The 14,954-nt window shown below is 44.8% G+C and overlaps 1 protein-coding gene across 23 annotated transcripts in view; it reads left to right on the top strand.

Annotated features, from left to right (window-relative positions):
- Positions 1-14,954, top strand: part of celf2 (cugbp, Elav-like family member 2) — a 237,799-nt gene that overhangs the window by 122,155 nt on the left and 100,690 nt on the right. For 22 of the 23 annotated variants that reach the window (XM_039791623.1, XM_039791620.1, XM_039791621.1 and 19 more), the window contains one exon: positions 6,665-6,861. In XM_039791623.1, the coding sequence (XP_039647557.1) occupies positions 6,665-6,861 (197 nt within the window). Of the gene's footprint in view, positions 1-4,183; positions 4,288-6,664; positions 6,862-14,954 lie in introns of those variants that run through there. The other variant, XM_039791625.1, reaches the window with a different exon arrangement.

Here is a 14,954-nt window from a genome sequence, read left to right as displayed (position 1 = left end):
ATTTAGTTTGAGTCACTAATCCGCCTCGCCCCGCCGATGACAAAATCAGTTACAGAGTGGGATTCAGGGGTTGGGGGGGGGGGGAGCATGTCTCTCATGGTGTGTTGTGGTGAACTTGCTAATCTTGTTTACAGTTTGATACAGCGGCAGAAGATATTCAGGACTATGGATTGAATTGTGTGTGTGTTTTTCTAGTGGGCTGTACGTCTCTGCTCGTGGGCACGGTGGTTCAAGTTAGTCGGTGTGTGTTTTGTCTTCTTTATCATGTTGAGGAGAAGCGCCCCTTAAAGGTCCCATATTGTAAAACGTGAGCTCACATGTCTTTTAGCACGTCATGATACAAAATTAAATTAGCGCTCAGTCCTTGAGTTATCTGTGCCTCTGTGTCAGCATCGTCCACGTTTTGTGTCTGTGTGAAAGTTGTGGAAGAATCTGTCAAGGTGTGAGGAGATGTGACTGCCCAGGTCTGCGTGTGTGTATTAACATGTCGGTACGTGTGTGTGTCTAGGGGTGTGTGTGTGTCTGTGTGTTTAGCTGACCTTGGCTGCCCTGCTCCCTCGGGGGGGAACTGATGTTTCTCACTCTGCTTGTCAACGAGATTAGTTCCCCTGTGGGACCGTTACACACACTGCAAACACGCTTCCAATGAGAAGAAGTGTGTGACAGCTCGGCCCTTCCACGAACAGACTGAAGTGTGTGTGTGTGTGTGTGTGTGTGTGTGTGTGTGTGTGTGTGTGTGTGTGTGTGTGTGTGTGTGAGGGCTGTTTGGTGGCACGTGTGCGCGCTGCGATTGAGGGGTTAAGGGAGTCAGAGAGGATGTGTGTTTTAGAGCAGAAACAGAAGGGATAAACAGCAGGGGGATCAACCCAGCCAGCCTCGACTGTAGCCCGTGTGTGTGTCTGCGTGTATGTACGTGTGCCTGGTTTTCGTGCTGAGCTCTGAGCTGTGCTTACTCCTGGACCTGGACCTGGCCCTGGCTCGTCTGCATTCGTCTCCAGCACTCTTTCGCTCTCTTTTAGTTCCCACTCTTACCTACGTCGCTCGTCCTCTCTGTCTCTCTCCCACTGTCTGTTTTTTTGTAGCATATTCCTATCTGGCTGCCTGTTGGAGTCCAGCTGTTAGCAAGGCAAACAGAGGGGATAGCAGGCCGTTAATGTATTCCAGGTTGCTCATCGGTGTCCCTGTTTACTCTTCATCTATGGAGACTTAGACTAGCCCTTATTTTCCTTATACCGTCTACTTGAAATACTGACCATACATGTTTGACAGTGACAGTTTATATGCACTTAACAGTTTTCAACCTGGACCCTGTTTTCCCATGCATTGGTGTAGGGCTGCACAATATATCGTTTTTTTTTTTTTTTATCGTCATCGTCAATGAACATATCCCAATAGGCTGCAAAATATCCCAAAAGACACTCAGAGATTTTATATTGGTAGAAAACTGCACTTTAAAATGTAACTGTCACTCCTTTTTAGAGCTGCCTTTTATATCCAATTCAATAAAAGAATGTTGGAAATGATTTCTTTTCATTTGTTTAAAAATTCCACAAGCAGTTTGTTGTATTTCAGCAGAATACTGAAAGAAGCAGAACTGAGAACACTTTAATATCTGTTTATTTATCGCAAGGAGTATCATTATCGCGATATTTAATGTTATAGCATATCGCATGCGTTTCTCGTGTCATGCAGCACGCCTACGTTGGTGTCTGAGTGACTAATGTGAACAGAAATCTTTGAAATTGGTCCAGTATTGACCGAGAACGCTGTAACCGGCAGCTGCGAACCGGGCTGCAATGTAATCATACAGGGCAAAGTTTTCGCCACTGACAGGCTCAGATTGTTCACATCAGCTTTCTTTTTACATGTGCATGACAAATACTTTAGACTGGGAAACTGCTGTTCAAGATTAAAGTTTTTTATACATTTAGTGGTGCGTCCTTGTTTTCAAAATACCGTAACTTGGTTCAATCCTAGTCAGAGATGCACCGAATCCAGGATTCGGCCGAATATTGGGCTTTTTGATGGGCTTCGGTTTCTACCGAACCTTAGAATTTTTTTCCACCGAACCCTACGCTTGCACTACGCTCGCTACGCTGGTCGACGCAACGCCGGCGCCGTTGATTACGGGACGTTGTTTACGTAGGTGGAGCGTTCAATGCAGTAGGCTGTGAGAAAGTGAAAATGGAACTCGTGAGCAGAAAAAGTTGTTGTTTGGCAGTACTTTCAGTTAAAAGAAGGCCATTCAAGTCCAGCTACATGTTCAATTTGCAATGGCGATTTGTCTCGTGGTGGCGAGGACCCTAAACAATACCCAACATCGCCGCTGTTAAAAGATTTGCGTATGAAACATCCGAAAGAATACGAGTTGTGTGTGAAGGAATCTACAGACAGCAGCCAAAACGCTGTGGACTAGGATTCGGTATTCGGTTTCGGATTTGGCAGAATCTTAACCAGTGGATTCGGTATTCGGCCGAACCCCAAAAATCTGGATTTGGTGCGTCCTAGTTATACTAAAACTGACACGTAGCAGCCTCAATAGGTCTAAATAAGTTGTCACAGCTAAACTTTTGACTATTTGGTGCTCTCTCAATACAGCGCCTGTCCTCTCACTGCGCTGTCTGTCCAAAAGACATGCTTCCAAAGTGAGGGCAGGGGTCAGAGAGAAATCTGATTCCTGTCTTGTTGTATGCATTATATATTGATTTTACAGTAGCTTGGTTACTGTAGTGATGTTGGTTACGAGGCTTTGGAAGACTTTGGAGAGAGACTTGTCGTTCTATTTGTTTCCCCCGTGCCTCCAGTGTGTATGCTAAGCTAAGCTAACCAGACGATATTGGATCTTCTCACTTCGCTGTCGAAAGAAAGCCAATTAGTGCGTTTGCCAAAACGTTGACCAATCCCTTTTAATAAAGGCGAGGTCTGAAGAGCTGTGAGTGTAAAATGAAGATGATGAATGAATAAATACATGAGATTTCATGGTCAGCTGTGGTTTGGATGAGCGAGCCTGCTGTCTAATGGGAGTGCGAGTTGAGGGAATAACGGCCCTTGGCAGCTGCTTTAAAGACCTATACAGACACTTTTATTCTTTGCAGTCTGGCTGAGCACACACACACACACACACACACACACACACACACACGTATATGTACACACACGGTGTAGATCAGTCCTCAGTCACGGCCCTGTGCTGCAGGGAGAGCGGAGTGATGGAAGCAATAGTTAAGCCATTAAGGCAAACAATTGGCTCAAATTGAGAGGGAGAGGTGGAAAAAGAAGAGGAAGAAGAGGGAAAGCGGGAGGGAGATGGAGAGGCTGTGGCAGGAGTGGATCCACTCAACGACTTAATCCAAGCCCCAGGACACTCTCCTGCTGAGCTTCACACACTCGCGCAAACATCTACACACACACACACACACACACACACACACGCTAAAGCTCTGTCTGCTTGCAATAACACCTTGTCAGTCTTGGCCATGGGGGCGATGGAAGAAGCGCTCATTCCTTTGTAGTGAGGAAAGTCACCGACTCCCAACCACCTTCGGGAAAAGACGGAGCGTGTAATCTCCACGAGCCAGTTCTGCGCTTCGTACGCCGCGTGGCTGCAAGTGTCACCCTATTCATTGTCTTAGCGGGCGGAGTGAAAGGTGGGGGGAGCACAGGGCGGCCAGTGTACTGGCCGAGGGAGGAGCTCCTCTGACACTGGCTATTGTATCGTCTCCCCCGGTGCACTCGTTCAGTCCCCGCAGGCCTCACATAAACAGCCAACAATGAGGGATTGTCTCCAGCTATTCTTTCTCTCTCTGCCATTTTGCCTTCGCACACACATAAGCTCTGTGTGTTGTGTGTGTGTGTGTGTGTGTGTGTGTGTGTGTGTGTGTCCGAGGACGAAGGGACGATGTGCTGCAGTCTGAACCCAGCGACCGCCAAGGCTCGTCCAGTACCGTCGTTGCCGTTTGTGCGCCTTAACATCAGCCCGGTGATAGGGACAGTAACTCCCGCCAGCCCCGCTCCTTCCATCCCTTCCTTCCCTCCACACCTTCCACCCACCCTATCAGCCGCCACCCTCGGGGCTCCCTCGGCGCCAGGGCCCACCGCGATTTATCGGCCAGCTTAGCGAGGAGCGGTCGTCGCCCTCGAGGACTGTTAGCACTGCTTTGGCTCGTTGACTCCTTCTCCGGTTCGGGCGTTTTTATTTGACATGTCCTTTAAGTCCTTTAAAGAATTGGGCGTTTCTGCAGAGCGCCTCGGCTCTTTCTGCAAAAGATGGATGGCTCGCGTTCAAAGGTCTGGATGGTTTTTTTTCTTCCCTCCCTCCCAGTCTCTCTCTCTCTCTCTCTCTCTCCATATCTCTCTTTTCCCCTCCCCTTCCTCTCTTGCTGAGCTTTATAGCGTGGTATTAGTGTTGTCAGCTAACCAAGCTCGGGATTTGGCTTTGTTTTCTTTTTGCCTCTTAAGATAATGCTCCTTCTCGCTCCTTCCGAGAATAACAAAAGGGAAAGTGGAGCAATAAAACAGCCCAGCCATTGACTTTGGTTTCATTGGATTGGTTTTCAGCCATCTTAAGTAGACCACAGGCCTCGACGGCAGTGATGTGTGTGTGTGTGTGTGCGTCTGTGTGTGTGTGCACGCTTGTATCCGTTTGCCTATGATTGTCCTCCAAACACAGTCGCGCTTTGCCTCGTGCGAGCTCGCGTGCCGTTCTCATCTCCGTACGGGCCTCGCTGGTGAAAGTGTTTACTCGCCTTTATTCGTCGCCGACGACAAGAGACGCCGTAGCTCCAGTCAGCGTTCCAAGCGCGTGGACAGACGCGTGTGTTTTGGGAAGATAAGTGTTGAAGCTCTGCGGTGAAAAGGGTGCAAGCACTTCACCTCCATTGCATATGCATTCCAGATGTGGAAACATAGCCAGTGTGAGCGGCATGTAAGCATCTGTGTCCTGTTAAGAGGGCCTGGAAGTTTACTGTAGTGGTTCTGCAGCCTAATCCTCACGCACAACCACAGCGTTAACAGGGCGCATGCTTCTTGTCCAGAACTCACTCACGCATGCAAGCATGCACAAAACGTGCAGTCGTGCACACATGCAGCGCAGTGGACTGCAGGCATACGTACATTCATCAAGTGTCTCTGCTCGTCGTCACAGCTCGTACAAACGGCAGATAACATGTCAACAGCTGAGTGGGGAAAAAAAAACTGCAGATACGGTATATTTTGTATGTAGGGTTTGTTGTTTTGCAATAAAATGCCAGGAATAAAATGTGCGTTCAGCTCAGTCCTACAGTGTGGATTTACTGGCATCCTGAAGAGATCCGCTGCCACATCTTTACCATCAAAAATCCACTTTTAGGGTCAGCGTTATATGTCTGTTTCCTGATGTGTCGCGTAAGTGTATATAGAAATTGCCAGCTTTAGGGGTATCGGTCTGTAAATTCGGTATGGAAAGCCATCTCTGCTGTAAGGAGAGGATTTGTGTTAGTGTGGCTCTCACACTGTGTTCCTGTGATGGCCTAAAGGCTGTTTTAGAGGCCACTGTGTTGAAAATGAAGTTCTGGGGGTATACTGTATATCAACTTTCAATTAGATGTAGGGGTTCTGTCTTTAGGGAATGTGTTCTCTTGTTTGGTTAAAATTACTTTACTTTACTTATATTTGTATGTGTCTTTCTGTCTTGTGGATATTGCTTTCTGTTATTGTGGCGCACTAATTGTCTCTGTCCAGGGTAAACCACTTTATGGTTCCAGAAAATTCTCTGAAAGATCTTTCATCCAATTTAAAACCCATTGGTTGTCTAAAAAATACATTTCCACCAAGCTTAAAACCAAAGCTGTTTTTCATAGCTTTTGTAAAGGTTTTCACAGCAATGCTATATTTTATGTTACCTTCTACATCTTCTGCATGATTGTGCAAACAAATACAACTCAAACTAAGACAGTTAGGTCCCATATTGTAAAAAGGGAGATTTCCATGTCTTATTTTTTATTATAAAGCAGGTCGAGGTGCTATATATAAATACTGTGAAAGTATAAAACGTTTAAACCACATAGAAATACACAGCCCTTATTCAGAAGCTGTCCCTTTAAACGAGCCGTCAGAACTTCCGTACGATTGTGATGTCACACCTATACTATATAGTAGAGGTAGAAAGTGCCGCTACAGTGGCGTTACAGTCACTCCCCTGCTGCAATGACGGTGCAGAGACTTAAAAATCTCCGATGCGGTAACATCCGGAAATGCGGACCAATCAGAGCAGACTGGGCTTTCATCGGGAGGGGGGCTTAAAGAGACAGGCGCTGAAATAGAGCTTTTAAGACAGGGGGAGGGACAGTATGAGAAAAAGAATGTGTTTTTTTAACATTAAAGCATGTAAACTTGTTCTAGTAGAAACCCAAAATACAAGTATGAACGTGAAAATGAGCATGATATGGGACCTTTAAAGATGTATAATGGCGCTGTGTCGGAATTCATAAACACTAAATCATTAGATTGCTACATATTCAAAATTAAATGGTCACCGGTTCTAAGAAATCTCCAAAAAGTCCTACCACAGAAGACAAAATGAGGAAAACCTTCGTAGGGGACCACAAGTCTCCAGCTACCTCTGTCAGTGGTATGAATATGATTTATCTCTAAGCTCCTAACGGTCTGTTTTTGGTCTCTTTAACAGTAACGGCACAGCCGGGAAGATGAACGGGGCGCTGGAGCATTCAGACCAGCCGGACCCGGACGCCATCAAGATGTTTGTGGGTCAGATCCCGCGCTCCTGGTCAGAGAAGGAGCTGAAGGAGCTGTTTGAGCCGTACGGCGCCGTCTACCAGATCAACATACTCCGAGACCGCAGCCAGAACCCTCCACAGAGCAAAGGTACGACAACATGGGACACGCTCAGGCACGGGCTTCTTTTTTCGTTGACTCAATTTATTTCCCTCTCGGAGGGAAATATTGTATGTTTTAGTTGACTGCACTGATCTGATGACTGTAGGAGATTCAGAATTTTTTTTTTTTTTATCTTTCCCTTCTTCCCTCCGTTCCTTTTCTTCTTTTCCTTTTTTCCTACCTACTTTCTGCCCTGTTTTTCTGACTTTTTTTCATCCGTTTCATCCGTTCCTCTACTTCTTTCCTTCCTTACTTCCTTCTTTTCTTCCCAATTTTATTTCTTCTTTACTTTCTATCCTTTATTCTTTCTTTTCCTTCCTTCATTCCTTTCTCTTTTCTGTCTTGCTTTCTTTCGTCTTTGCTTCCTTTTCCCCTATCTTCTTCCTCATTTTTCTCTTTTCTTTCTTGCTGTCTTTCTTTTTGACTTTGTTATGCTTTCCTTTCACCTGAAAGTATGAAAATAGTCTATGCTATTGATGTAAGACTTTCATTTGTAATATGTTCAAATTTATTGTTGCTACCGTAATTTAAGATGCAGATTTGAATGGACACATACACAAAAGAGACTCATAAACATGTTCAGTCATATGGACATGCAGACATAACACATTGAACGTAGATATTCGTACAGACACACACAGATATACATACTTGTACATATCTACACACACACACACACACACAGAGACAGATACAGGAGCAGTCAGTGGCTGAGTGGGCCATCCCACCTAGTTAATGGCAGAACAAATGATATATGTGCAAAATAACAGAAGCAAACACACATTTCGTGCACCATTTGAAGACAAAGACTCGCCCCGCCAGACTTACGCAGTCAATTGTGCGAAGGTGCACGATTTGCAGCTATTTTCTCCCGTTCCTTTTTCTTTCTTTTTTTTTCCCTTTGATGAATTCGTCAAGTGCGAGAGCAAACAATAGAGACAGCAGCAACGAACGGGCACACAATAGCGCTGCCATATTAACAGGCATCAAGCGTAGTGGGGGCTGATGACACTCCTGATGAGACACGGAGAGTGGGAGGAAAGTAAAGACAGGCAAAGAGAAAAGAGAGGGGGACAGGGAGGGAGACGCGGGGCTTCCATCCAACTGTAAAGCAAATAGCAAGAGAAGTTTCAAAGTGTCACAGGAAACAAAACAGGAATCAGCGGGGATGAAGTGAATGAAGCAAGTAAACACTCATCTGCCAGAAAACTGGAATTGAATTAAGTATGTATGGGCATGATTGACTGATTTATGCATTTAATAACTTTGACAGTGAAACACACATGGGTATTATTAGCTATTCTGGATTTGGAAAACCCGGGGGCCAGTTAGTAATGCTCCCGCGTTGGAGTACTGGTTAATCTCTGGGTTGTGTAAGCCTATCGGGGAGCTGCCATGTACTGTATGGTCTGCAGTGTGCACTGGTAACTTGGAGTGTAGTGCCCACAGGGCGAGTCAATAGGGTCCCAATTGTAAATTACTGTTGCGGGGCCACTTAATGGCTTAAACCCGCCATGCGTGGGAATATGTTCCGACACGTTCAATATGAATGATATCTGATTATGTTGATACATTTGCCAATGGGTGATGATAGACCCATCTATGATATTCCTTATCCCCATTTTTTATTTCAGTTAGCCTAACAGCTAGTTTGATTTGCATTGAGAGATGATTTTATGGAAAGTACCCCATGCCAATCTCTAGGTATGGTGAAGGGTATGTGATGATGGGGGGCTATTTTAATTCCAAAGGCCAAGGGAACTTTATCAGGATGCATAGTATCCTGGATCCATGAAATAACTGACCTTTAAAAATAATAATCTGCCTGCCTCTATGGGAATTTAACACAGGGGTGTACTGACTTATGCCCCCTGTATTTTAAGGAAGAGCATTTATTTATTTACGATACATTATTCATTCACAAAGAAAATTGGTGCCCTTAAAGGTTTGATTTTTCCTCATTTTTTAATTAAGGCATTAAGATCAATTTTCAAAAGATGATTTTTTTATTCCTCTTTTTAGTCAACTTATTTTACTAATTTACAATTTTTTTCACATGACTGTATGTATATATATATATATATATATATATATATATATATATATATAGTTACACGGCTACGCTATTATATAATATTGCACTTTTGTTTAACCAGAACTGAATTCCACTTGTGAACAGTACCCAAAAGAGGGTGACAATTTTTCGGTACGGGAGTCAATTTCACTGTCGGTAACGTGATAGGGACGGAATAGAGCATAGAAATCAACGGGAGCGGGACGGAGAAATGTGTGTTTTGAGTGTGAGAAGATCTCCGTTAGGAATTCCCTAATGAAATGGCCTAGGCCTGCAGGTAACGCACGCATAGTGTAGCCAAAATTTTCGAGGCAACCTCAGTGATTTGACCGCGATCAACCAAACGCGCATATCAAGTGGCTAGTTATCCTCCAGACAGCGACGGACAACGTCTCATTTTTCCTTCTTTCTTTTCTGCCCGGTGGCGTGCGAGCCTGCTCGCGGTGGGAAGCGCGTGTCCACGACAGAGTCCGCTACAGACTCTGATAACTTTAGGGACAACATAGGGAACGAAACGGGAGCGGGACGGGATTCGGGAGTCTTTCTCTCGGGATTTGGCAGGACAGGATTTTTCATCGGGATATGACGGGGGTATTTTCGTGGGCTCGGGATGGGATGGGAGCGACAATTGATTCCCGTGTCACCCTCTAGTACCCAACTCTGTAGCTGTGTTGGAATCCGTTCCCTATCACGGAAAAGTGCACTTTTTATCTGATCATTCTATAACTTGTATTTAGGCCATATATGAATTATCTATATGTAGCTAGAAATGATATTACACCACACACTGTATAGTGTGTTCGCCATTTTGTAGTGGTGTTTGAATTCTCCGCGGTTAATTTCATTCACTATTATAGTCCAGTATAAAACATCCACAATGCACTGCTAATTTGAGTGTACATACGATGTACCTTACATTTAACTCCCGTATACCACAATGCAACGCGGTCGGGTTTTCCCGGAGGAGGAGGAGGAGGAGGAGGAGGAGGAGGAGGAGGAGGAAGAGGAAGAGGAAGAAGAAGAAGAAGAAGAAGAAGAAGAAGCACCGGCGAAAACTGCGAAGGAAAAATGGAGCAGGCTTTCGTTTCGGTTCAGGGACCTATTAGAAGTATTTTAGTTTAACGGTAACATTACATTTGAATACAATTTCCTTATTCATAAAAACTTACATTTCTCAGATGAGTGTGAAAAGCTTTTATCGGAGACAGTCGGAGAGGTGGCCAAGGTGACACAAATTCCGAAACAATGACATGCTATTGAGATCTTGTTTTGAAGTTGAATTGGAAAGCTGTGGTGTCTTTCACCCTTCTACACCCACACACTGAGTTTGCTTCTGTTTTTAGTTGTTCTCCCTCTCTCCCTCCCTCCCTCCCTCCCCCTCATTCTGACTGAGTCATATGAGCTCATGAAAGCCTGGAGACAGCGTTCTGCCCAGACCCAAATCAACTCATATTTTTGCACACAAACACACTTGCCATGCGCTTTGTGTTTGTTCTTAGCCTTGAGATGACTCCTCTTCCCACCAGTCTCTTCTCCCACCTCTCTTTTTCTCTGCTGCTGCTTCTGAGGAGAAAAAAAAGGGGCCAAAGTTCCTCCCCCCCTGTCCTTCAGCTTCCTCAAATCTCCTGCTTCCTTTTTCACTACACCTTGAAATGAGTTGTCGGGCTGACGATGAGTCAACAGTATCGCTCCCCGCCACTTCTGCAGGGGGTGAAAAAAAAAAACACATCCACCTACCTTGCCTTTTATTTTTTTCTTCTTTGAAGGGCAATCTCTCTCCATATGCCTCATTTTTTAGCTGTCTCTCTTTCTAAATGTTTTGAGATTAAATGTAGAACATGTATTGGATTAGGCTCTGACTGGCCTTGTTATTGGCAGGCTTTGAGCACTGTTGTTGTTTTCTCATAGTTAAGTAAGGCGGGTGGCCTCATCTGCACCCGCTCAACTGCTATGGCCCCCTTGCCAGTTTCATTGTTGCGCCAGAGCCGGCGGTGATTGCACCGGCGTCAGGGAAACTGTGGCCCCTCTCTTCCCCTCTGTGTGTTTATTTCAAATTAGCTACGGTGCTGTTTGAAAAAGCATCTAAGCCATTTGGGGCAAATGAGCCCACTCTGATGCCCCAGTGGCGACCCAGGGGCACTATTTTAGTTTTTTTCGAAAAGCAGCCGTTTGGATTTAAATGAGTTTGCTAGTCCCACTGAGACGCAGTAAAAGTTGTACGAGCGCGGCTACAGGCCTCCACAACTCCTCTGTGTCGTCGGTTCCCGTTTTGTTTGGATCCCCCGCGTGTGCGTGTGTTTCAGGTCTGATTCACGTCTTGAAATCCGCTCAATTCATCAGTCTCTGCGAATTGACCTAAAGCTATCTATTTTCTCTTCATTTGATTGCACCAGCATGTCCGGTTTGTTGTAAAACATGGTTACAAAATGGCATTACAGGACGTCAAAGATAAAACCCAAGACTTAACGCTCGCTCAGAGCTCTGTCTGGAACATAGTTTTGCACGCCAAACCAGGAAGTGGATATCTGTGGATCAGCGTAATCCCTCTATTTCATTATTGCCATCATCTGGCTTCACGTCACGGTCCTAAGGGCAGTTTGAGAGGCTTCTTCAGCCTGACAAGAGTACAATGTCTCGAGCGAACATATTTCTGGCGTGAAAGAATATCATTATTCCAAATAAATCAGCTTGCAAAAATCCATATTGCAAATACTTTAAATGATCTCTTGAAGCCTGTTTAGGTTAGTGAGAAGCCAAAACCTCAGTCAGGTTTCCTTTAATTAATAAGTTCCCAGATATGTTGTTTTTGGCCCTACATCATGGAATTGTGTCACTATTGTGTGTAATGCAGAATCCATTTTGGTAGTTTGACCCAGGTGTGTGCATTCAGGCAGCGTGGGATATTGTGACGAGGGCGGTCTGGGGAATATCATGGCACTACTGTTGGTTTAATGTGTTTTGAGTTAATAACCAGATGAGTGGATGAGCAGGGGAGGAGGGGGAGCGAGTGAGAAACGTAGCAATTTGGCATTTTGTGCTGAAAGAGAGATAGAGATGGACGGAGAGATAAAGAGAGAATGAGACAAAGAGCCAGAGGGGTAAACAGAAAATGGTCCTTTTGCTAAAACACAACCTTAAGCGCCATGACGGGTTTGTTTCAGTGTGTGTGTGTGTGTGTCTGTGTGTCTGTGTGTGTCTGTGTTTTGGCAGGGGACACGCTATGTCATTTATCTTAATGATACAGCCTGTCCACATGAGCTTCTGAGACACACACACAAACACACACACACACACACACACACACACACACACGCACACACTTAACTTCACACATGCACAGAATAAGTTTAATGTCTTCATTAACGGGCTATATCCCACATTAGAGTCTCAGTGCACACCATGGCCCGGAAATCATTAAAAAAATAAAAATAACAACATAAATCAAAAGAGAAATGAACAGTGTGTAACGGAAAGGAGTCGTTAAAATTGAGGATTCTTAAAAAGACATGAAAGCACTATCTCATAAAGCGACGTTGTCTCTCCAGCCTGCAATTAACACAGAGGAAAAACTTACTATTCGTAAGAGTGCTATTTGTATTGTAACTTACATATTCAACTGCGTCTTAAACTTTAGCAAATGAAAGTTTAAGCTGGCGACTGTCATGACAACTGTGCAGTTGATTAACATGAATTCCGTTGGCTGGTCGATGTGCTCGCTGCATGCATGTGTCTGTAGTTTTTCTCCCATCCCGGAATGCTGTGCGGACTAGCTAGAGCAGGGGTGTCAAACTCAACTTCCCTAAGGGCCACACTAGAAAATGAGAATCACATCAAGGGCCAGACATAAAGTTTATTGTTTTTATGTCATGGGAAAAGTCAAATATCTTTGACTGTATTATTGTTATATGTCTCTTATAGTCTTCTCACGTACAGTTTGGTCGACAAAAATGTTGAAGAAAATGCCAAAAACGTTTGGAAAAAGCAGCAAAAATGTTGGAAAAAAACGTTGTGAAAAGTGACAAAAAGTAGGTGGGCCAAAATGTATTGTGAACCTAAATGTATATAAGGGGCCGGATCAAAATTAGCAAGGGATCGGATTTGGCCCGCGGGCCTTGAGTGTGACCGTGTGAGCTAGAGGGTCCTCCGCAGCGCTGTGGAGGAAGATCTGGCAATGCAAGACTACCTCCACTCTCACCGATTTCCAAGGGGGAGCAGGATTCGATTTTTCCCTAACCAACATTGCACCATTTTTAAAGCGCTCTAAGCGATGTCACGCGTTTTTTAGGCTACAACTTTTTTTTTGTCACATACAGCAACACACTGTAAAAAAAAAATAAAAGTCTTCTCAGCTGTTCATATGCTGCACTGTCCCTTCATGTGGCACATTGTTTGACACATTGTATGGGTCACTTCTTATATCATAACAAGGTAATACAATGTGTAATCAAGTGATGACTGATTAACAGTAATGTAAATGCTAAATGCCCTAATACCTGTTGATACTACAACAATGCAAAGTATAGGCTCTTAACCTTGCAGTTTTGCACATATCATGTAAGACTCAATTTCTCCATTTCTTTGCACAAAACTCTCCAGAAAGTGCCATGTCATTCCCCCCTCTCTCTCCCCTTTCGTGTCTAACTATCTAAGCAAAAAAATATATCAAGTTTAATACTAGGCGCATTTCGGTACTGGACCATCTTCAGGTAAGATAAAGGCCTAAAATGCCACACACAAAAAAGAAATCGTAAAAAAAGTAAATGCAATTTCAATTGAAATAGCAATTGGTTAGAAAACATATGGTCTTGAAATGGTTAGATGTGGTCTTGAAATGACTGGGCCCTCGCCGAAACCAAGTCCTCTGTCGCTGATTACTGCAGCACAGGAGTGATTCAGCCTTCTGCCTGAACATCACGGCTGTAAAGACAAAGACGAAAGGGCCACCTGTAGGAAATCAAACCTTTAAATCTGAGAACAGACACAACACGCTGCCACCCACACGGCTTGATTGACAGTTGGTCTCTGGGGAAGAGCAGGGAGCCACATCACAGCCACGAGTGTTTAGCACCGACGATAGACACAGAGGATCTTGGGAAATTTCCTCTTTAAGTGCGGCAGTTAATGCTCCTCGCCTCGCAACAATTGACTCCTCCATATAAGCCACCTTAAAAACTAAAAGTACAAGCGGTGCCGCCCCGCGAGAGGTAATTAATTGGACCTGGACTTGTGAAATGCATTTCACATTAGCCATCATTTTTAAATCTCCTCTGTAACCTGAAATGTCACCTCGATGGCTAAAAAAAACAAGACAAAATCCGATGGCGATTCGGGCGGGGGGGGGGGGGGGACTGCCTGGAGATAAACGCACGCGGGCGGATTACAGCCTTTAGAATTTTGATCACTGCTCAGATGAAAAGTCGCTCTGATGGCGCGTCCAGGGACCCACGCCCGTCCAATGGCAGACGTCGGCTTTTGAAACTGCACGCCAACTGTTTCCTCTCGCTCAGCTGTGGCAACGCTAAGCGAACGCTTTGCCGTCCAAGACAATTATCTGCTCTAATGGATTCAGTTGAGACGGGGCCGAGCTGAGATGGAGGACTGATTTATTTCATTCTTTCCTAAAGCAGAGCGGCCAATTATATCGCCTTAACTAGGCGTTAGCTTTTTTAGCCGTCTACCCAGGCCCAATTAAAGAGCAGCTGCAGGTGGATTTTAATGGGAAATTGTGTGTGTGTGTGTGTGTGTGTGTGTGTGTTTGTGTGTGTGTGTGTGTGTGTTTTTTTGTGTGTGTGTGTGTGTGTGTGTGTGTGTGTGTGTGTGTGTGGATTTTCAGCTCGTCTCTGTGTGTCTGGTTTTTCCCCCCCCCCTCTATGTTTACACTTTTGCATGCCTCAGCGATAGAGAGAGAGATGGTTGCTTATGAGCGAAGTTGCAGAGCACCAGAAAGCAGCTTTGATTTCCGGAAAAGTGCTCTTGTTGTCTTTGCAGCGAGGGAGGGAGGGAGGTA

Source organism: Perca fluviatilis, chromosome 23, assembly GCF_010015445.1.
Source record: "Perca fluviatilis chromosome 23, GENO_Pfluv_1.0, whole genome shotgun sequence".
In the NCBI taxonomy this organism is placed as follows: domain Eukaryota; kingdom Metazoa; phylum Chordata; class Actinopteri; order Perciformes; family Percidae; genus Perca; species Perca fluviatilis.
Note: the sequence above shows the minus strand (reverse complement) of the source record. Positions and strands in the feature narration are given on the sequence as shown.